We start from the raw sequence: 20,454 nt of genomic DNA, 5'->3' as shown, positions 1-20,454 counted from the left end.
CTTACTTTGTTCGATTTTCTTATATTATTAACATACTCAAAATCGGGTATTAAATGTGATTTTTCAACAACGTCGTTGATTTTCGAATGAGATTTTACTCTAGTTGCCTAATTGAGGGGTCATGGTTCTTCAAATTCTTGGGTTTGAACCCCATAATATTTTAATTTTTTTTTTTTTTTTATAAATTTAAATAAATGGAGAATAAAATATAAAGTAATTCTTTTATTTCGAAAATGTTGTTAAAATTCAAAGAAAGCCCAAAAGCAATTGACAATATACAATGGGCTCTAGAGGCTACTGAATTGGGCCTCGGCCCAGAACTAATCCCAGTTTCCTAATTGCATTTTTTTTATATTATTATTATTATTATTATTATATTTTATTTTTTAATTTTAATTTTGATATTCCTCATTTCCCATTTTTCTCTAATAAAAGGACACATTCAGTACACTCCATCCCCAAACGCAAAACCCATCAAATTTCATCACTCTCTCTTTCTCTCTCTCTGGTTTTCAGGTAACGACGACTCAGTTCTAGATCTTCTTCGTTTGTATACATGAAAATGCTTACGTTTCCGTCTCATCTATGCGATAATTTGTTTCCTATGAACAGCTGAGTTCGTCCGAGTTCTAATTTCATTTTTTTTCTGGATATTATCATTCGATTTCTCCTCAGTGTTTCTGCTAGTGACGTTATCGTTTATGCTTACTGTTTTTTGTTTTTATTTTCGGGCGATCCTAGCATATTGTTCTTCCTGGATCCTATTTTGCCTTTATTATTTTATCTGTTTTGTTTTGAGTTTTTTAATCCATATCACGTTTTTTCACGCATTTTGGATATTTTGTAATTCTTCGGCCTTCTGATTTTTTTTTTTTCTTCTTCTCCGAAATGTGTTTTTCAACTTCGTTTCTGCGCTCGGTTTAATTAATCTATTGTGACCTGGGATATGATATTTTTGTTAGTTGATCAAGTTTTATATTCTTTGGTATTATGATTATTTGCATCAATCGATATGCTAGACTTCACTGTTTTCAACCATGAGGATTCTGTCTACACTTTTATTTTTTATATATATATATTATTTGGATTTTTATTATTGTTTTTGAAGATGTGAGATTACATTTTGAGCTCAGATTTACAGTTTAATGTGTTGCAGGGATGGCTGATTTTGCTAGTATAAGTTGTTTTTAATGAACTATGTTGGAATTGCTCTTGGAATTCATAAATGTCTAATGGCATTGGGCATGTATAATTAAAATGCATTAGAAACAATTGAGTCTATATCCATTTTTGTCGTTGTCAAGTACTTGTGACTGTCATGAGTTTGACTCTTTTGTTCCTATCCACGGATCTATTGGAAATTAAATCTAATATTTATCAAGCTATTACTGGAGAATTTACATTGTCTGTAATGACTGACTGAGAAACAAATTTTCTCATCTTGCATACGAAATAGTATATACTTGCATGGTCTCCTATTCCCTGTTTTGTAGGCTGGTCGTTTGCATGATGATGATGATGATGATAAAACTTTTCGTATAATGGAAGATGAACTATATTACACATTTCTCTTGATTTATGAATTGTATGTTACCGTCAATCTTGCCTCCTTTTGAAGCTTCCTTGCAGTTCGTCTAACTGAATGGTGTTTACAATGAGTCAATTGCGAATAATATGCAATATTATTGAGCTACTGCAGTTTACGCCTTATAGATAATAAACAAATTTCGCTTGTTTATTTAATAAGACACGGTAACTGTACTTATTGCTGTAGATGAAGGACCATGTGTTTGGAAGAATAAAGTGAACTGAACTAAATTTATCCGTGTTTGATGATTAGAGAGCTGTTACTGTTTTACATATCCTTTCGTGCATGTAATTATAGTCAAGCTAGATGGTTGTTTATTTTAGAAACCTGTGCTCCTTGGTAATAGACTAGTTAGCTGAGATAGTACTGTAGTTAATATTACCATGAATAAACCTATTATATTGAATGCACTGACATAAACTCCATATTGTTGACAGGAAAAGCTAGGGTTTCCATGGCGACTAGGATTGCTGCTCGATATGTTTCTCGCAGGCTCTCAAGCAATGGCAAAGTCCTCGGCGAGGAGGAGAAGGCTGCAGAAAACATCTATATCAAGGTAAATTCTTAATTTCGGCCCAATATGTATGTAAGTTTAGCTGAAAATACTCTATTCTTACGCCTTCTCTCCCTTTTTTGAACAAGAACACAGAAATTTATTAAATCACCTTTGAAGCTTGATATTTCTTAACCTGCATCTTCCGTTTAGTGTTGCCTGAAAGTATTATCAGGAATTCATGAACATACAATCTTAATAGGGTGGCTATTTTGATTTAGTGGGATACTAGCAATCATCATCATCATCATCACATAGATGAGCAGATATTCATTTGATATTAGTCAGATATATTTTGTCATTTTGAAATTGATTGATTGAAACAAAATGTAACTGTACCTTGAAAATGGAGATAATGATACTGAATGAGTGATCCTTATGCTTTTAAACTTTACAATCAACTTAACAATTTCCATAAAGTTGTTCTCAAACCTTCTAACTTCGAACACTATGATTGTTTTAAATTTTACTTGAACTGTTCTATGGTGGTGTTTATATTTTCTGTAAATTTCGAAAATACATGCACTAATGAAGCGTTTATTTTCAAAATAGATTACTAATTTTTAATAATGCATTGTGAGGTTTATAAACTGTGGTAATATCAACAATTCATCATGCCAAAGTGAAAGCATATGCACGTGATCAGTGTGATGATTCTCCTAAGTGTCAATATGCAACTTCTTGCTACAGAACTAAATTATATATTACATGCTCACATGACTCAAATGAAGGTACAATCGAAATCTAATTTTTATCTTGTCTCTTGTTAATTATCATGAAAAACATATGACCTCCCTCTTCGTGGATGTGCGTCAAATCTATCAGACAAGAATACCGATGCTTACTTTAGTTTATTGCTTAAGATGCATGCTTCATCACAAGTTTATGAATATGCCTATTGACTCTTAAGCTAAACCTTTTGAAAAATGTGGCAGAAAAAGGAACAAGAGAAGTTGGAGAAGCTTGCTCGTAAGGTATGCATATGTTGTATAACCCATGATCTATATTATGCAAAACGCAACTAAATTTGATTCAATGAGAACATTTTTGTTTGTGGTTGTCTATTTTTTTGTCTTTAATATATTCTAACTCGAAGTAATTCTTAATGATTTGGTTTGTTCAAGGGCCCAATCCCAGAAGAAACTCATGCAACAAGCTCAGGAGCTGTAGGTGATGCTAAACCGAGTGCTCAGGCCTCGTCAGACCCCAAAGTGTCGACTGATAAGAACAGAAACTATGCTGTCATAGCTGGAATCGCTACTATTGCTGCTGCAGCTGGATGGTACTGGCGTGCAACCAAGACAAAGCCCGAAGAAGTGCAGGATTGAGATTCAAATTTCCAAGAATTAATCTTCGCTTTTAATAAAACCAAACACAATCCTTGAAATCCATGTTTTGTTATGTTTGCGTTTTGTTCCGTTCGACAATGTCTTGTTACTATAATCTGTGGTTGTCTCACGAGTACTGAAACGTGAGTTTTTGGCACAAGCGCGTTTGGCGATTCTGTTGGGGGTAAATGAGATGACAACGTTTTTTCGTTGCTATTAATCGATCCTAGTTACGGTTGTAATTCTATAGTTTTCTATTGCACAGGTCTGAGCAGGTGAAGAAAGTATGCAGTATGGATTCTAAAACTGTAGTGGTTGGTTTTAGTTATTTTTCTGGATCCGGATCCATCAGTGACTTAAGTGGGTCGGGTCTGCCCGTTAACATATTATATTTGTTTTAGGGCAAAAATGGGCAGCTTATTAGAAAAACTACATTTTACTATATGTGCTTAAATGAGCTCTCGACCGAGAGCTTATTAACTGAAACGTGGTTTGTTAGAGCGGCAAACCAATTCGGTAGTTTCGATCGACGAACTTGTAGGCAAAAAAGAAAAAAAAATGAGTTGTTTATACACAATAATTTATGGGTTGGGGCCTGGGGGGGTTCATGTAGTACATTTTCTATGAAGTATTATCTAATGCAATTGGCATTTAATTATTGGACTCTACACCTAAGTAACAGCACAACCTAAATTATTAGAACCTAATCTCTATTTCATTTATGATGTTACTATCAGTCAAGTATTTATCAGATTTACACCGTTTATCAGATTTGGAGTGCTCGCAACCGGAAAATTTTTGAGAACGAGACGCCTAGGATTGCTGAGATGGTGCGTAAGATCAAGATACTCGTTTACAAGACGGTTTTTGCCTTGTTTCCGCAATCAGCGTTGCAAATCGTGCATCCCTGATTGTTTTTTGATCTTTGTTTTGCATTTGACCTGTGGGGTCTTGTTCATGTATAGGCATTGATATATATTTTTTTGATTACACTACCTGGGTATGCCCAGTGTATTTGTAAAGTCCGTTTTGATCTATATATTTCACATTTACCGATCAAAAAAAAAAAAAAGTATTTATTTTGTTCTCTAATTATTTTAGAGAGAGATGTCGTGTTGACGGCGGTTGAATGAGCGCTACAGACATAGTTAAGTTTGATTGGGTTCACTTCCATTTTTATCGAATTTTCAATAAATCCAAATTGGATCTAGTTTCTAATAGCTGTCAACTTAGTTTCATCCAGATTATTTCTAAGTAGATTTAATTCAAACCGGATCCACATAAATCGAACCGAATCTGATCAGATCCACATCAATTATCCGGTGAATTTGGATTCAATTGCGTCATTTAAAATATAAAAATAATAATAAAAAAAAAAAAAGTGTCTACCCGAAACACCATAAACCATTAGCAACAAACAGTTCACAAGGACCACAGCATTATTTACAACCTTACCCTCATTTATTTAATCATTTCACTTCTTCTTCTTCTTCAAAAATTAATTAATTAAAAAAAAAAAAAAAAAAGAATATGCAGCAGGAGAAGACAAACCAGAAGCAGCACAAAGTATAACTGAATTAAATAAATGGTTTCATGATTCTCACGTCTTCTGCTCTTTGCCATTACTTCAAACCAACTCCACTCTCTCTCTCTCTCTCTTCTCTCTCTCTCTCTCCTCCACATCGCCATTCAAACCAAACCCCATTTTTTTTTGTTTAATCTCAATTCCATTATCTAATCTCACAGTTTCTTTAAATAAGATACTGGAACCCCACACATTTTGTTGTTGATTCGTTCAATAGATGACAGAGGTGCTCCACTCACCGCCATCGTCATCTTCTCCCCCTTCAAGTCCCGCACCCACCACCCACCACAATCCCACATTGTTCCACCACCAGACTCAGCTGTATCCGGCGGACGGCGGCGATGCGGGTATTTTTGCGATGAGTGACGCAGAGGAGGAGGAGGAGAATGGAGTGAGAAGGGAGAGTGATAATAGCGACGGGAGAGATCAGTTATCTCTTTTGGCGATTCTGTTCACTCTGTTTAGGAAGAGCTTTTGGGCTGTTTGCAAGACGGGTGCTGGCGATTTCTCCGGCGGCGGCGGTGGTGGTGATAAATGCAGTGAGGGGGGTATGGAGATCAGCTGGCCTAGTGATGTGCAGCATGTTAATCACGTGACTTTTGATAGGTTTCATGGCTTCTTGGGCTTGCCTGTTGAGTTTGAGCCTGATGTTCCCAGGAGGGCTCCTAGTGCTAGGTATATACATATTCTTCTCTCTGAATTCTTCTTGATTTTTTTTTATTATTATTTTTTCTATGGGTTTCGGTTCTTGCATCTTTAATTTGTGTTTCATTTATGGTAATTTCTGTAGAGGAATTATGAACTGGATTATGTTTGGTTTTCTGCTGGATTTCCGTGATTGTTGGATTGTGTCGTTATAGCATATTGTACGGAAATGATTTTAAACCTGTGCTACGATAATATTAGTGAAGAATGAAAGATTAATCTCGTTATCAGCTAGGACTTTGGGGATTGGATTGTTTGCTCAACCATTTGTACGTTTGTGTATTTTCGAGTTCGGTTGATTTCTCGAACAATTTGGTGTATTCTGTTTCGAATGTGTTCTTCTTGCTTTTTTTGTCGTTTGCGATCCTTGTTGTGAATCTGATATGATCTGTGTGAAATGACTTAATCAGACTGAAAATCGAAATTCTGGAAGTGGTCCCTTGTTTTAATCAATTCGAAGCCACCTGTTATTGTGATTGTAGAATTGTACGCATCTTAATAAATATCATTGGTTTGTAGGAATTATACGAGTGGTTACGTATGCAAGTGTATCCAATTGGCTTCGGAGTATCATATACCGAGTTACTGTTGTTGGATCTTGACATTTAGCTTCTTAAATATTTTTCCATGAATAGTTAGTAATTAAATAGCATGTGTCATGTGTGATATTTGTAGTCATTCGATTATTTGTTCTTCTCCACTGTACTGTAACAGTGATGATATGTGCTTTTTCCTTTCTAATGTTGATTCATTTACAAGTATGTCTCCTAAAATGAAAGTATTTTAATACTCAAATCGACATGATTCTTCATATAAGATCATGAATTTTCCATTTTCAGTTGAGAAAAGATATTAGCGGCCATTTCCATTTAGGATTTATTACCTTATGTTATTCAAGAATAAGATTCCGACTTCGCAGATGCTTTAATTTTGTCTCTTTCTAAAAGAGGAAATACTGAATATTATTACTTGGACAATTTCCCTCGATTCTTCGTAAAACTTAAAATCTATCATATGAATGCATTTAAAGTTGTTTCTGTAAATGCCAATTATTTTTTCTGGGCAAATTAGCTAGATATGGATGGCTGCTGCTCAGTGCTTACAAATTAAAACTTCGAAGCATGTGTGAATTGTGATGATTATAACGCATATTTCCACCCACTCAAGCATAAATTCGCTCGAAGATGCTCTTAGAATATTTCTAGTATTAGATTGTATTGAAACCTTAAAAGGTGGTTATATCTGTTAAAACTCTTCTAATCTAAGACAAGGTATTTGCTGGTAAGATGCTTATCGACTATAAAAGCTTTGAGTCCAATTGGATAACCAATAGATGAAAGTGCCATTTTAGTAATTTATGTAATATTTTCAGTCTGGTTGTTAGATTTGAAAATTTTCTTGTATCTCTACCGTATTTCTTTCAGTCTTGTTCTAAACATTATCTTGTTCACTGCAGTTTTTCCCTTTTTAGATCCCGATCAGATCAAAATGATCGATGTATTATAGGCGACATATAGTTAAGAAATTGAATGTAATTTAGTCCCTTGACGGTGGTAACAATCTGCATGCCTAAGTTTATGTTTGCATGATTATGTTGCTGCTTCATATAATAGAAGCGATGTTTTCTCTAGCTGTGCCGAAGATATCAGCAAACATTTACTTATGATTACTTTTTTTGAATTATTATATGCATTAAGTTATGTCCACTTCGTTAAAATTAAACTCCTTCCTTACTGAACTTGTGCTATGCTATCCATGCACAGTACCACTGTTTTTGGAGTCTCTACAGAATCGATGCAGATGTGTTACGATCACAGAGGCAATAGTATTCCAACTATCCTTCTGCTTATGCAAAGGCATTTGTATTCTCAAGGTGGCCTTCAGGTACGTAACTGTAATAATATACACAAAATATCCGAAATATTAATTCACGTAGCGATGAAAATGGGGGTTTTCGTATATATGCAGGCTGAAGGGATTTTCAGGATAGCTGCTGGCAATAGCCAAGAGGAATTTGTTAGAGACCAATTAAACAGAGGTGTTATTCCACAAGGAATCGACGTACACTGTTTGGCTGGCCTGATTAAGGTAACTTATAACGAGGTTCTCTCTTGAAGTATTTACGGTGATCTATTATTTTAGTATTTATCTTGCTCGTGAGAATATTAATTTGGTATGCGACATATATAGGCTTGGTTCAGAGAACTCCCGAATGGAGTTCTTGATTCTCTCTCGCCCGAGCAGGTGATGCAATGCCAGTCAGAAGAGGACAGCACTGCACTCGTAAGGCTTCTACCCCCAACCGAATCTGCACTGTTGGATTGGGCAATCAATCTAATGGCTGACGTTGTCCAAGAGGAACATCTCAATAAGATGAACGCACGCAATATTGCCATGGTCTTTGCACCTAATATGACACAGGTAACTCCCCCAATTAGACCTCGTTTGGTTCATAAGATAAGATTAATCAAGATAAGATTAAACAATCTAATAAAATAAAAACCGGATTGTATTATATTTGACATGATTGAGGCCATGATAAAATAAAATTTCCGGGTCGACTCGGATATGTTTTGGGTTTACCAAACACCAAACAAAGTCCAGTTATTTAAAAGCTCCCTAAAAGGCAAGAGAAGCCATAATAACATAATATTTCCGGGTCGACCCGGGAAGTTCTTGGGTGTACCAAACATCAAACAAAGTCAAGCTATTTAATTAGTCATAGCTAATCTCCCCAACCAAACAAAGTCTTGTTTTAAATCTATTAATTGATGTATGGTCTGTTTTACAGATGGATGATCCGTTGACTGCATTGATGTACGCAGTGCAAGTGATGAATTTCCTCAAGACTCTCGTAGAGAAGGTTCTACAAGAAAGAGAAGATTCTGTTATCGAACCAACAACTTTACTTCCACACACGGAACCTTCTGATGACAATGGAAATCAGACTTCTTCTTCGCGGTTGGACAAGGATGAACCAAATGAAGAGATAATACAGGATTTTCTCTCGGATGATCCTGGTTCGGATACTGGTTTGGATACCGGTTCGGTTACTAGCCAAGCTGATGAAATCACTGATGAGGATTATCCTAGTTATTCAACTTACACGGAAGAATCCGATGGAAGTGGTTCTTGTAAAACTCCTTGTCGGGTCTATAAAGAAGTTTACAGTACGAAGAAAACTGGAGTAGTAATGAATCATCCGTTTATTGAAGAGAATGTAAGGAGCAAAACAGGGCAATCGAGTGATTCTAACCACACAAAATCGGGATTGAAGATTAAAGATATTGATAGCCAGAAGAGTGCCGATTTAGCTGTTGTGAAGATTGATAACAAGAACAAGGGAGCTGCTAGCAACTTGAGCCGTGTAAATTCAATGACAGAACGGTTTGAAACTTGGTGGTGAACAAAAGGTCCATTACCGATTTTTTTTTTTAATTTTTTTTTTAACATTTAATAACTGATTTTGTTGTGTATTTAACGCCCCGTTTGATCATGTATGGAGTGAAACTAGTTACTAATCGTGTGTGAAGGTTGCTTCTTTTAATCGTGGTAGGTTCGATGAATGTAGTGTTGTGAGAGAAAAACTCGGTTCGTTGAATGCTAAGATGTGGTTTGCGTAAGTACGATTTTTATCCTTCATTACGTCTATGAAATATATGAATTCTATGATGATGTAAAAGTTCAGCGGATGGAATTTCCGATACGGAATATCCAGTCACGGTGACTGAAGGCATAGATTACATTGAACCACTATAGCGAGAGCTTGTGGCTCATAAACTTTTTCGACATTCTTTATTTTTGTAGGTTTATTACTTTATGCCACTTTAGTATACATTCTTGAATTGAAAGATAGAATCCATCGTTTTCTTACAACTTATCGAAGAACAATGCTTTGTATCCGATAAAAGAACGGAAACAATATACGAATTTATTGTAGCTTTTGTCAAGCCTATACTTGTGAATATGAATATGTTGAAACCTATATATACATAATACATGTACACACACACATATGTGTGTGTGTGTGTGTGGAATCTGTGACCACTAAATTGAAAAAAGGTCCACACTTAAAGCATCCACCCACCCTTAATAAAAAGTAGGCACCCCCTTAAAAGTAGCAACCCCAATAAATAGTTCCAATCTTATTGGACTTTATCAACAAATTTCATGCCCTTCCCGTGTATCTATTATGTATCTCTCTCTCTCTCTCTCTCTCTCTACCCTTAGAACAGATTAGTATTTTGTTCATATAATTTGATTTTGAACAAAAAAAAAAAAAAAACAAAGAGAGAGAAAATAATGGCAGCCTGTGGTGGGCTAGAACACATATTTGAGAAGCCATTGCCAGAAACTCCAACACTAATTGAATCTCTCTCACCATGGAAACAAATAAAATCCATGAAAACAATAGACCATACCTCCTTCACCGAATTATTCGGCGAGTTACATTTCAAAGAGAGCCACGATCTTCTCCTTAATCATAATCACGACCCCCCTCCTCAATCGCCACCGCCCATCGAAAAAAATCACGAGAAAAACGGCGAAATCTATTCCCCTTACAACCATGGCCAGAAAAAGCAGTACAGGCACGGCCACAGCGAGAGCTTCTCTTCGATGAATTCCGAGAGCCTGTCGTTGTGCACGGAGGGGCTAGGGTTCGAGAGTTTTGATGACGCGGATGATTTATTAGTATTGAAGAATAATTATAATGATGGTGACGATGATGATGATGATGTCATTATTAATAGTGGTGGTGGTAATAACATTGACGAGGAGACGAGTTTTACGAGAAATATACATCATGCGGAAAATAATGACGAACATCATGATATTTTTCGTTATAGGAAATCGAGGAGTAGTAGCGTAGGGGAGATTAGGGAATTTCCGCCCCCGATTTCTTGTGTAGGGAGGAGTGGGAAGCCGTGGACGTGTATTATATCCTTCCGAGAAGATGGGAGGTTTATTCTTAAGGAAGTAAAGATTCCTACTCAAGAATTCTTGCATGCATGCCGTGAAAATGGACGTCTTAAAATGCAGTTTGTTCACTCGGACGACGAGTTTGTTGATGAAGATGGTGACGGAGAAAATGGAGTAATCGACAATAACAACGGAGGAGATATATAGTAGGAACAAATTTCCGTATTTCCTTTTTTCTCAAAAAAAAATTAAAAAATAAATAATTCACTTTTCCTTTTCTCGGGTTCTTGTTTCTTATTTCCTCAGCAAGTATGCAAATAAAAGGCTGTGGAGAAGGTGATAAATGCTATTAGGGTTTTTTATTTTAATTTTCGGATTTTCTTTTTCGGTTTGCTTTTGTGGTTTATATGTGTACTGGGGCTAAAAAAAAATTCTGTAGTGAATCCTACTGCAGAAAACTGTACAGCCTTTTCCTTCTTACTTCTTTTGTCTACAGTTTCAGTTATACTAGTTTCATCTTCAGATTACTGTAACATTTGTATGTGTATGTGTATACATATGTGTGTATATATATGACTTTCTGGATTGTCAGTATACCTGTATCTATTGCCTCTTGGTTTATTATACCTCTGTTAATCTTGGAGAAATTGGCACAGATATGTCAAACTAGAAAGTGAGAGTGGATATTAGGTTAATATGGCAATAAATTACGTCTGAAAAATACTAATTCCAAGAAACATATCCCAAAAGTTACGATAACTGCGAAAAGATGGAATCTTGCACATTCTTACAAAAGGTAGAAAAAAAATACAACGAACGGAAGGGTTTTACATGATTCAGTTAGCATTGCTCACAGACTCATCGGATGAGTCTTGGGGACATTTTTTTACCTTCGATTCCGACAAATGAACCATGTAATTTATTATTCAAACAAGTAAATAAATTATCCTTCTTAAGGCCTGCATGTGTGGTGATATCAAGAAGAAATGTTGCTGCCGTCTAACGTCAAAAGCACCTTGTATAAATCTGGGCGTCGATCACGGAACAAACCCCAGCTGCTTCTCTTGGATTTGATGTTGTCCAGATCAAATTGACCAATAAGAATCGTTTCATCTTTATCATTAGCATCAGCGACCAATTCTCCCGTGGGTCCTACATGTTCAAACTCCTTTCCAGTAATAAACCGTAAAAGGTAAAACAGATAATTTTTATTGGAAAAGAACAATTTTATCTAATTTTGCAAAAAGGGCTCACCTGCTATAAACGAATTCCCGTAGAATGTGATCTCGCTTTTGCCATGTTCTGTCTCTATTATCTCCTTACCAATTCGGTTCGAAGCTACTAAAGGTACCTGAATGTACAAAGGGCTTATCGGTCATTCGGCAAAGCAAAAACTACCCAAAATTACACTGTGATTGTAGTATAAGAAAATTAAAAAATAAAAATAAATAAAAAGCGCCAAAGCCCAAAAGAAAGCAAAAAGACTTTATTGTCTTAATACTAATAGAGAATGCATACAAATTATTAACCAGATTAATAACTCACCAAATTAGCTCCGGCGTGGCCTTGCATCACCCTTTTCCAGTGATCACGAGAATCTAGGCCCTGATCTTGAGGTTCAGAACCAATAGCAGTGGGGTAGAATAATATTTCCGCACCTTGAAGTACCATCGCTCGAGCTGCCTCAGGAAACCACTGATCCCAGCAAATAGCTGGTCAAGAAGTAACAAGGAGTAATCTTCAGCTTACAACGAGAAGTAATACGCTACTTTGTTAATCTGTTACTAGTGTTGCAATGAACCCCAAACGATAAAAAATAAAGAATATTGGATCTCTCTGTTGCTATTTTTGGTACCTTCGAGCATTCAATGAACAATAATAATAAAGGTAGACGTAAATGCATCTTACCTACTCCAATTTTGGCGAATTTAGTTTGGAAGACCTGTTAGCATCACCAAAATTGTGAAACAATCAGAAAGGATGATGCAACAACAGAGTATTAAATTCGATGAAGAAAGAGGATATAACTGGTCGATTTACTGGTCCTAACCTTAAAACCAGTATCGCCTGGATTGAAATAAAACTTCTCCTGGTAGCCTGAGGATGACAAAATCAGCTGTATTATATATAAACCTTATTGCGAAGAAAAAAAAACATAGTATATGCATATAATCGAAGTTGACAAACCAGGCCCGTCTGGGATGTGGGATTTCCTGTAAAGTCCAAGATCAGTTCCATCAGCATCAATTACGACAATTGAATTATAATGCGCATTGTTTGCCTCCTCGAAAAAGCTAACTGGTATCACCACTCCCAACTCTTTTGCCAGATTTTGCATCCTGAATGCACAACTTTAGTTACAAAGACTACTACCAAAAATTAAAGATTAACTAATTAAAGGGCTTTCGATAAAAACTAGAGCATTCAAAGCAAAGCAAAGCCAACGAACTAGATCCTAAGCAGAATATTCATACCTTAGAATTGTGGGGTGCTCCTTACGAGGTTTAGCTCGCTGAAAGAAATCTTCCCTTTGTGCTTGACAAAAGTAATAACCCTCAAATAATTCCTGAAACAGACATGTAGATAATGTATGTGAATGAACGATGTAGTGCACATATTGTGAGTAAATGATAGACAAAGTTAAAGGCGGCCTCTTTTTCAATCCTTCCAGACGGTAAGAAAATTGGCTCACAAACCTGAATAAGAATGATATTTGCGCCCTTCTGATGAGCTGCTCTAACCAACCTGCGTTTAGAACAATTATAAATGACAAATGTGACACGATATGAAAACGATACAAATTTAAAATGTGAACAAATAATATTTCAACTAAACACAAGCCGCAAATTGATAACACTGTCTAGATCGTATTCTTCTACATCTCAATGTTGGCTCCTTTAAGGTTCAGAGTGCAGGCTGGTATTCAAACAAGTAACCTAATAAATAAGCTGAACAATAACTTTCGTTGTCCATCTTTTTTCTTCGAGAATTAAATCACAGAAGAGTATGATCTACAAATACACCTAGAAGATGAGAACGGAAATACAATTAAATTAGGGCAAACGATTTGAGCCTTTCGAGTTTAATTTAAACTAACATGAAATTAGAAGACCTACACAAGAGTGTTTGCAAGATTGAGTTGATTTTGGATCAATTAATTACAACTTATTACCCAAAAATAAAATCTTCGAAAAAATAAAATATAATAGCTCAAACCCTAGTAGAAGAAGCTTGTACACAGAGTTCCAACTAATCAGTATCCCCAAAATCGTAAACTTCACTACAAAATTCACAAATTCACATTTTTTAGGTTAAAATTTACATCGCGATATGCGAATTACTACTACAAATTAATTGAAACACGGCGGCTGTTTGAACCACAAAAACCAATATCGGGAACCGGAAAATAGAAAAGGTTTTAATTCCTGTAAAATGGATTTTTTTACCTTTCCGCCGTCTCGACATTGGTTGAGACGTCGTCGGAGCAGGCGAATTGCAGGGCGGAGACGGTGACTGTTCTGCTTTTCGCCATTTTCGCCTCTAATTTCTGCCGGTGGTCAACGAACAAGTCAACACTCCACACAAGTAAAAGCTCCTGATTTTATTTATTTATTGATGGTTCAAAAATATTTCTCTATAAAATAATAAGGTTATATTACATTCTACCCCCTGAACTACACCATTTGTAGCACTTGCCCACAAAAAATATCATTTATAACACTTACCCCTCAAGCACCATTTAATTAGTATTTTAAATTCTAATATCTTAAAATTTTCTCTCTTATTGGATGGAATAACTATAAAGAATAATTATATTATATTCTTACAAATATAAATTAAGAAATACAATATTTTAAAATTTAAAAATAATATGCTGCTTTGGGTACATATTTAGAGCATCTCCGACTGATTTCACCATTTTTTCACCAAATTCCATTTTTTGTGGTGAGAAAATGGGTTCATCTCCCACCGGTAGCACAGCATTTTACCCCTCCACCATTTTTGGTGGACAAATAATGTTTTTGGTCTCCAATGGGTTTCACCAGAATTTAGACCAAATATTAAAATAATAATATTTCACCATTTCACCACTTATAGGAAATGGGATTTGGTTTGGTCTCCCATGGCAGCTCACCGTATAGGCCCCAAAATTATAAATATAATGTTAATCGTAATTTTATTATATTTTATTTCATAAATATTAATTTTAGATCCAATGTTAAGTAATAATTTTTTTAAGTATATAATTTAAAAGTTATGTTATCAATTTTAAAAATTATGTTTTCAATTTAAATGTCTCGTCCTGTATTTCATCAATTAAAGTGTATTTTATTAATTATTCTATTGTTGCTTATTATATTTTATTAATAGCAATTAGTGTATTAGTTAAGTAAAGAAATGAACTAATAAACATTGATACCAACAAAATATACAAATTAATTAAAAATAAGCGTATTTATATTATTAGAATTAATGTTTTGTTAATAATAACAAATGTATTTATATTTTAAAAACTACTTTAATAATTAATACCTATGTATTTACGATAAATATGCTAATAAGTTGGTAATCGGGTGTAATTAGTTAAAATCGTCATTTTATATGGTACTTAATAAAATGGTTTTAATTACGGCAAATCATATTTTCACCTCTATATTTGGTAGGAAAAATAGGATTTGGTGGAAAAAAATAGGAAAATGGTGGACCGATGGGAGATGAAAATTCTTTAACCAAAAAATTTGGTGGAGAAATAGGATTTGAGTATTTAGTGATATGGGGGTTAACCACGGTGGGAGGCTAAAACCAAATCTCTATAATTTTAGGTGTAATGGTGATATAGGAATTTCGGGTGGGAGGCTAAAAACACCTAAATTAAATGAAAAAATGCCGTTATGGCGTCCGGTCAGAGATGCCCTTAAGAACATTAAATTATAATTGTTGTTGGCCTGATTTTTTTTCAAAAAAAAAACTAAGAGTTAAGTTATTGAACAGAAAGAATAGTAAATCGATGAACAGTATATATACTACAACTAAAAAAACATTCAAAAATCAATGATGTCCAAATAACTAAGTATTCTTATTTTTGCATCACTAATTTTATAGGGACAGAATACTTTCGGTTCCAATAGGGTGTGTTCGGGCAGCAGACAAGATGGTTTGGCGGTTCACTCCTCATGGCAGATTCACTGTTAATTCATGCTATCGGCTATCTTGCAGAGTGCTGGGACTGGGAATCGACATGGCCAAGCATCAAATGGCATTGATTCGACCTTTTGGAAGACTGTGTGGGCACTTAAAATTCCACAAAAAAATCGGATATTTATTTGGAGAGGGATCTTGAATATTCTCCCGACAAAGGTTGAATTGTTCCGACGAAAAGTTGCCACCTCCCTGTTCTGCCATCAGTGCGGGGTCACTGAGTCTATTTTGCATGTTACTTCGGAATGCCGAAACATGGGTTCTATTTGGCAGCAACAACCATTCGAAGGAATATTCTTGCATAACTACCTTAACTTTGAGTCATGGTTTGCATATATATCTCAAACTCTTCATGCAGATTTCTTGTCCTTAGCATCGATCATGATGTGGAAAGCTTGGGAGATTCGCAACTGTGAAGTGCATGGCGAAAGTACTATTGGCGCAGACGATATTATTCATTGGAATGCAGATTATCTTTCTTGCTTCAACCGGGCGACGAAGATGCCGGCGGGCATTGGCCATAAATCTGAATACCCCTCTACATGGTTACCCCGACTCATGGTATAATTAAGATCAATTTTGATACAACTTTCTCAGTGGACAGAGACTTCTTCATTACATCTATGATCGCAAGAGATTGGCGAGGGAAGTGCATATGGTGGTGTGTTGAAAAAATTTTAGGTAGGCCGAAATCAATCGACGGGGAAGCCAAAGCTGCTCTACAAGCTATTCGAAAGGCTAGAGAAGTGGGTTGGAATTTCGTTATGATAGAGGGAGACAATCTACGTATTATCGAGGCCTTGAAGGGTGGAGAATCAAACTCAGCATCTTACGGCGCTCTCATTGAAGATTGCATGGACATTGCTCGCTCTTTTGACTATATCTCATTTTCTTTTATTAAACGTTGCGGCAATAGTCTAGCTAATGCTATTGCTAAGTTTCATGAATCTTCTTGTACAGAAGGGTTCACCCTTCCTCCATCATTGGCTGCTCATGCCTAATAATACTTTCGTTTTTCTCAACAAAAAAAAAAATTATAAAATATCAATGCAATATATTTATAATAAATTTAAGAAATCAATGCATAATTAATCGTAATCCTAAGGTCTTAAAATATAAGATACAAAATAATTGGCGTTAAGCGATGTTAACATTGTAATTGATATTTTAAGAGGGTTAGTGTTATATAAGCTATACTTTATAGGCTCAAAGTGTATTTAAACCAAAATAAATATTATACCCTTTATTTGGTCTAATCATGATTTGGGCTTGCTTTTAAACATATATTACTCAAATATTTGACCAATCTTAATTATTGTATTGTGTGTTTCAAGCCCAATCAGATTCATAAAAGCCATATTATATAATAAACAATAAAAGGGTGAAGCAAAAAAAAGAAAACACAAAGTATGTAAATGATTATGCAAATATTTCCCCTGATTTTGGGAATTTAATTCGACTATATATATTTATTTTTATATATAAATATGTGTGTGTTAGATGAAAATTTACATAGAGAAAGAAGTAAAATGGCAAAGCTAAATGCATTCTCATTATTGTTTTTGCTGTTGCTATGTGTTGGCATCTGCAAGGTTACATACATGACTTAATTAAATAGATTTAATACTTCTTCACGAATATTACTTAACAAAAAAGAAAAAAAAATGTATGAAATTAAATAATAATAATATTTTTTTTATTTTTTTTGAATTGATTGGTGCAGGGAGATTGGTGTGTGGTGAAATTTACGGCATCAGATGCGGCAATGCAGAGTTTTATAGACACGGCTTGCTCGTCGGGGCTCGACTGCAGCGCAATAAAACCAGGCGGTTCTTGTTTTGATCCCAATATTTTAAGGAGCCATGCTTCTTACATGCTTGACCTTAATTATAGAAAAAATAATGTTTGCCAGCAAGACATTGGCACTATTGCTATTACTGATCCCTGTAAGTTTTCAATTTTTATTCTCTCTTTTTTCCTTTTTTTTTAAATTGAATTTTGATAAATATAATAATTTGTGCTAAAAAAATGTATAATAAATTCGTTGATTATTCTTTTTTTTTTAATTGTTTTGTGGTGCAGCTTATGGTTCATGCCACTACCCCTGAGAGACGTTGATCATCTATTTCATCACCGGAGATAAATAAATTTAGAATAAGGGTAATTAGCAGTTTGGACTAATTTAATAATAAATTTGTGCCATTTTGGGCTTATTTATATTACCGTGTATTTTATTTTATTTTTTATAAGATTTATTGCACAGAATTAAGTCAGATCTACACTACAATTATGGTTGGGTTTGGATTGAGTCTGTTGAATACCGACCTGAAAACCAATTTATTCGACAAATCAATTTTTGCTCAAATTTAAAATTCATTGCCGACCCACCCTTAATGGGTCGGATTTTGATTTCGAAATGAGTTGGTTGATAGGTATACCGTATACCGAATATCCACCACCTAGTTCACTTCAAAAAAATCCAAATTTTGGAGATAAAAGCATCCACATTTTTCCAGTGTCATTGTGCCATCATCATTTATCAGTTCAAAATAATTTATAGCAATTCTACAAACACTTCCAAATTCAAATTAATTCTAAACATGCACGTTCGCCCATAATATCACAATGTCGTAATCACTTACCAATTCATAACAATTAAAAGCAAATCAACAAAAAACTACTTCAAAGTCAAATTTCAGTCCACTGCCAATATTATTTAAAGAAGATAAAACACCCCTATTTTAGGAAATTAAAATTATATTCTAATAAAATTTAATTAATATATTTGGTTGACCAACAATTATCCGTCAACCGATCAACGTTTGATGATATTAGAAATTTTCTACCAACGAAATAATTTGTGCTGGAAATAATTAAAACATGATTATTTATAATCATTTTGATTAGCAATACGAAATATCACATAACAACAACAGTACAGTACAGTGATTAATAATTAGCCAAACAGTCAATAATTCACGACTGAACAAAATCCAGTTTAGAGTTATTTTCCTGGTCAATGACATCAAAGAAGAGAGGGTCAACGATCACGTGACTGTCCACGTGCACCTTGAACTTGTGGTTCCACCACAGCACCTTCGCCGCCCCGCTAATATCCACCGTCGAGTCCAGCACCATCTCCCGCCGCGCAACGTCCGCCAGGAACTTCTTCCCGTTCTGCGCCAGCTGGAGGCCGCTCAGCCGCGCCGGGAGGCGGAGCATCTGGCAGGATCGGGGCGGCTGGGAGCCGGCCATGACGGGAGCCGAGCCGAGGAGGGAGCCGTCGTAGAAGATCGACATCTCGGTGTCGGAGTAGTGGATCGGGGCTACGTTAGGGTTTGTGACGTGGACGGTGAGGATCATCTCGGCGTCTAGGGCGGGGAAATTGAGCTTGAATGAGGTCAGATCGATGGAGATGAGGTGGAAGGTGGGGTCCCGGGGCTTGGTTGAGATTACCAGCGCCGTCGCGGTGGCGGCCGCCGCGCCGACCAGGGCGGAGCCCCAATTGAACTTCTTCTCCTCTTTGCCCATATCACGGTGTGTGTGTGTGTGTGTGTGTGGTTGCTAATTGGGAGATGGGAGGGTTTTTGTGGTGGTGGTGGGTTTCGGGGGGACTCTGTGGAATGACGAATGAGCCCTTGGATGTTGTTGTTTTTGGTTGTTCTGGTGGAGGGTAGTTTCGGTATTGTGTGGTTCTGTTTGGACAAGTTAGGGGAGATCTTTTTCTGAATCCTATGTATTTATAGGAGAAATTGAATATTGATGTTGATTAACACGTTCTTTTTCTCGATTATAAAGTTAGGCAAATATAATATGTAGAGTTGAAACATGTGACTAAAGTTATTAATAAGAGTAATGGGCCGGGTCGGCCGCCCCCGGCCCACCCCTAATCTAAAATGCACCATTCACCGACCAGTAGGGGAGAAAGTCGAGTATATTTCATCGGAGTTGGTGTTTTCGAAATTTTTTAAAAGAAAATCGGAATACAAAATCAATTCCAATTCCGATTCCAAAATATTTGGAATTTAAAAATTCATTCTAATGTCAAAATGCTCGGAAATTTCGAAATTTCGGAAAAAAATTGGAAATTACATAAATTTCAAATTTTCAAAACTCAGAGGAAATTTTCTGAAAATTTCATAATTTTTTAAAAAATAAGAATATGCACGTCGATAAAAGTAAAATTAATAACTACTAATAGCCCGTTTGGCTAAGCTTATTTAAAACATCTTATAAGCTCTTACATCTGATAAGATGTTTTAGGAGTTGATAAGCTGTTAGATCTTATTTGAAAAATTGTTTTTAAGGTATTTGGATATATAGCTTATAAGTTACTTTTTGTTTTTATAAGTTGTTCAGATGTTTGGAAATAAGAGGTCTGTTTATTGCTATGATGACAAAAAAGTACATGACGCCAGTATAATTGTTAAACTTATTTGACTCAAATACTTTTGTTCCTAAAATATTTATAATATTTACAAATTATTTTTTCAAATAATAATAATAATATAAAATTATATAATAATATAAAATAAAAGTTGTAAAAGAAATATAATATTTTTTTATAGATGAAAGA

General features: G+C 35.3%; 6 protein-coding genes across 6 annotated transcripts; 4 read left to right on the top strand and 2 right to left on the bottom strand.

The window, feature by feature from the left end:
• Positions 1–384: 384 nt before the first annotated feature.
• Positions 385–3,706, top strand: LOC105959055 (copper ion binding protein). The gene is made up of 4 exons (XM_012983076.2): positions 385–516; positions 2,026–2,144; positions 3,077–3,115; positions 3,266–3,706. Exons 2-4 carry the CDS (start codon positions 2,043–2,045, stop codon positions 3,467–3,469), a joined length of 345 nt encoding a protein of 114 aa, XP_012838530.1. The 5' UTR covers positions 385–516; positions 2,026–2,042; the 3' UTR covers positions 3,470–3,706.
• Positions 3,707–4,865: 1,159 nt separating this feature from the next.
• On the top strand, positions 4,866–9,382 carry LOC105959054 (rho GTPase-activating protein 1). Its single transcript, XM_012983075.2, has 5 exons — positions 4,866–5,729; positions 7,523–7,643; positions 7,728–7,847; positions 7,950–8,180; positions 8,551–9,382. The coding sequence occupies exons 1-5, from the start codon at positions 5,272–5,274 to the stop codon at positions 9,163–9,165; spliced, it is 1,545 nt and encodes a 514-aa protein (XP_012838529.1). The 5' UTR covers positions 4,866–5,271; the 3' UTR covers positions 9,166–9,382.
• A 524-nt stretch (positions 9,383–9,906) lies between these two features.
• LOC148765440 (uncharacterized) lies at positions 9,907–11,273 on the top strand. The gene has a single exon (XM_088813863.1). It carries the CDS (start codon positions 10,062–10,064, stop codon positions 10,884–10,886), a length of 825 nt encoding a protein of 274 aa, XP_088669989.1. The 5' UTR covers positions 9,907–10,061; the 3' UTR covers positions 10,887–11,273.
• Positions 11,274–11,365: 92 nt separating this feature from the next.
• On the bottom strand, positions 11,366–14,360 carry NLP1 (nitrilase-like protein 1). The gene is made up of 9 exons (XM_012983074.2): positions 14,126–14,360; positions 13,376–13,424; positions 13,154–13,245; positions 12,867–13,018; positions 12,730–12,776; positions 12,588–12,621; positions 12,225–12,391; positions 11,934–12,030; positions 11,366–11,831 (listed from the first exon to the last, which is right to left on the bottom strand). The coding sequence occupies exons 1-9, from the start codon at positions 14,209–14,211 to the stop codon at positions 11,656–11,658; spliced, it is 900 nt and encodes a 299-aa protein (XP_012838528.1). The 5' UTR covers positions 14,212–14,360; the 3' UTR covers positions 11,366–11,655.
• A 3,034-nt stretch (positions 14,361–17,394) lies between these two features.
• On the top strand, positions 17,395–18,393 carry LOC148765439 (PLASMODESMATA CALLOSE-BINDING PROTEIN 2-like). The gene is made up of 3 exons (XM_088813864.1): positions 17,395–17,470; positions 17,602–17,824; positions 17,961–18,393. Exons 1-3 carry the CDS (start codon positions 17,408–17,410, stop codon positions 17,984–17,986), a joined length of 312 nt encoding a protein of 103 aa, XP_088669990.1. The 5' UTR covers positions 17,395–17,407; the 3' UTR covers positions 17,987–18,393.
• Positions 18,394–18,748: 355 nt separating this feature from the next.
• LOC105958856 (Late embryogenesis abundant (LEA) hydroxyproline-rich glycoprotein family) lies at positions 18,749–19,689 on the bottom strand. The gene has a single exon (XM_012982859.2). The coding sequence runs from the start codon at positions 19,407–19,409 to the stop codon at positions 18,855–18,857; it is 555 nt and encodes a 184-aa protein (XP_012838313.1). The 5' UTR covers positions 19,410–19,689; the 3' UTR covers positions 18,749–18,854.
• Positions 19,690–20,454: the final 765 nt, after the last annotated feature.

The sequence above is a fragment of the Erythranthe guttata genome, chromosome 14 (genome assembly GCF_056151865.1).
Source record: "Erythranthe guttata isolate IM_541 chromosome 14, IM_541, whole genome shotgun sequence".
NCBI lineage: Eukaryota > Viridiplantae > Streptophyta > Magnoliopsida > Lamiales > Phrymaceae > Erythranthe > Erythranthe guttata.
Note: the sequence above shows the minus strand (reverse complement) of the source record. Positions and strands in the feature narration are given on the sequence as shown.

Excerpts from the sequence above, each read along its gene's own strand:
- LOC105959055 (XM_012983076.2), top strand. The coding sequence starts at position 2,043 with ATGGCGACTAGGATTGCTGCTCGATATGTTTCTCGCAGGCTCTCAAGC. Across the intron at positions 2,145-3,076 it reads CAGAAAACATCTATATCAAG|AAAAAGGAACAAGAGAAGTT; the intron begins GTAAATTCTTAA and ends AAAATGTGGCAG. Across the intron at positions 3,116-3,265 it reads TGGAGAAGCTTGCTCGTAAG|GGCCCAATCCCAGAAGAAAC; the intron begins GTATGCATATGT and ends GGTTTGTTCAAG.
- LOC105959054 (XM_012983075.2), top strand. The coding sequence starts at position 5,272 with ATGACAGAGGTGCTCCACTCACCGCCATCGTCATCTTCTCCCCCTTCA. Across the intron at positions 5,730-7,522 it reads AGGAGGGCTCCTAGTGCTAG|TACCACTGTTTTTGGAGTCT; the intron begins GTATATACATAT and ends ATCCATGCACAG. Across the intron at positions 7,848-7,949 it reads GTTTGGCTGGCCTGATTAAG|GCTTGGTTCAGAGAACTCCC; the intron begins GTAACTTATAAC and ends CGACATATATAG.
- LOC148765440 (XM_088813863.1), top strand. The coding sequence starts at position 10,062 with ATGGCAGCCTGTGGTGGGCTAGAACACATATTTGAGAAGCCATTGCCA.
- NLP1 (XM_012983074.2), bottom strand. The coding sequence starts at position 14,211 with ATGGCGAAAAGCAGAACAGTCACCGTCTCCGCCCTGCAATTCGCCTGC. Across the intron at positions 12,622-12,729 it reads CAGGCGATACTGGTTTTAAG|GTCTTCCAAACTAAATTCGC; the intron begins GTTAGGACCAGT and ends TGATGCTAACAG. Across the intron at positions 12,031-12,224 it reads GCCACGCCGGAGCTAATTTG|GTACCTTTAGTAGCTTCGAA; the intron begins GTGAGTTATTAA and ends TTGTACATTCAG.
- LOC148765439 (XM_088813864.1), top strand. The coding sequence starts at position 17,408 with ATGGCAAAGCTAAATGCATTCTCATTATTGTTTTTGCTGTTGCTATGT. Across the intron at positions 17,471-17,601 it reads TATGTGTTGGCATCTGCAAG|GGAGATTGGTGTGTGGTGAA; the intron begins GTTACATACATG and ends TGATTGGTGCAG. Across the intron at positions 17,825-17,960 it reads TATTGCTATTACTGATCCCT|CTTATGGTTCATGCCACTAC; the intron begins GTAAGTTTTCAA and ends TTTGTGGTGCAG.
- LOC105958856 (XM_012982859.2), bottom strand. The coding sequence starts at position 19,409 with ATGGGCAAAGAGGAGAAGAAGTTCAATTGGGGCTCCGCCCTGGTCGGC.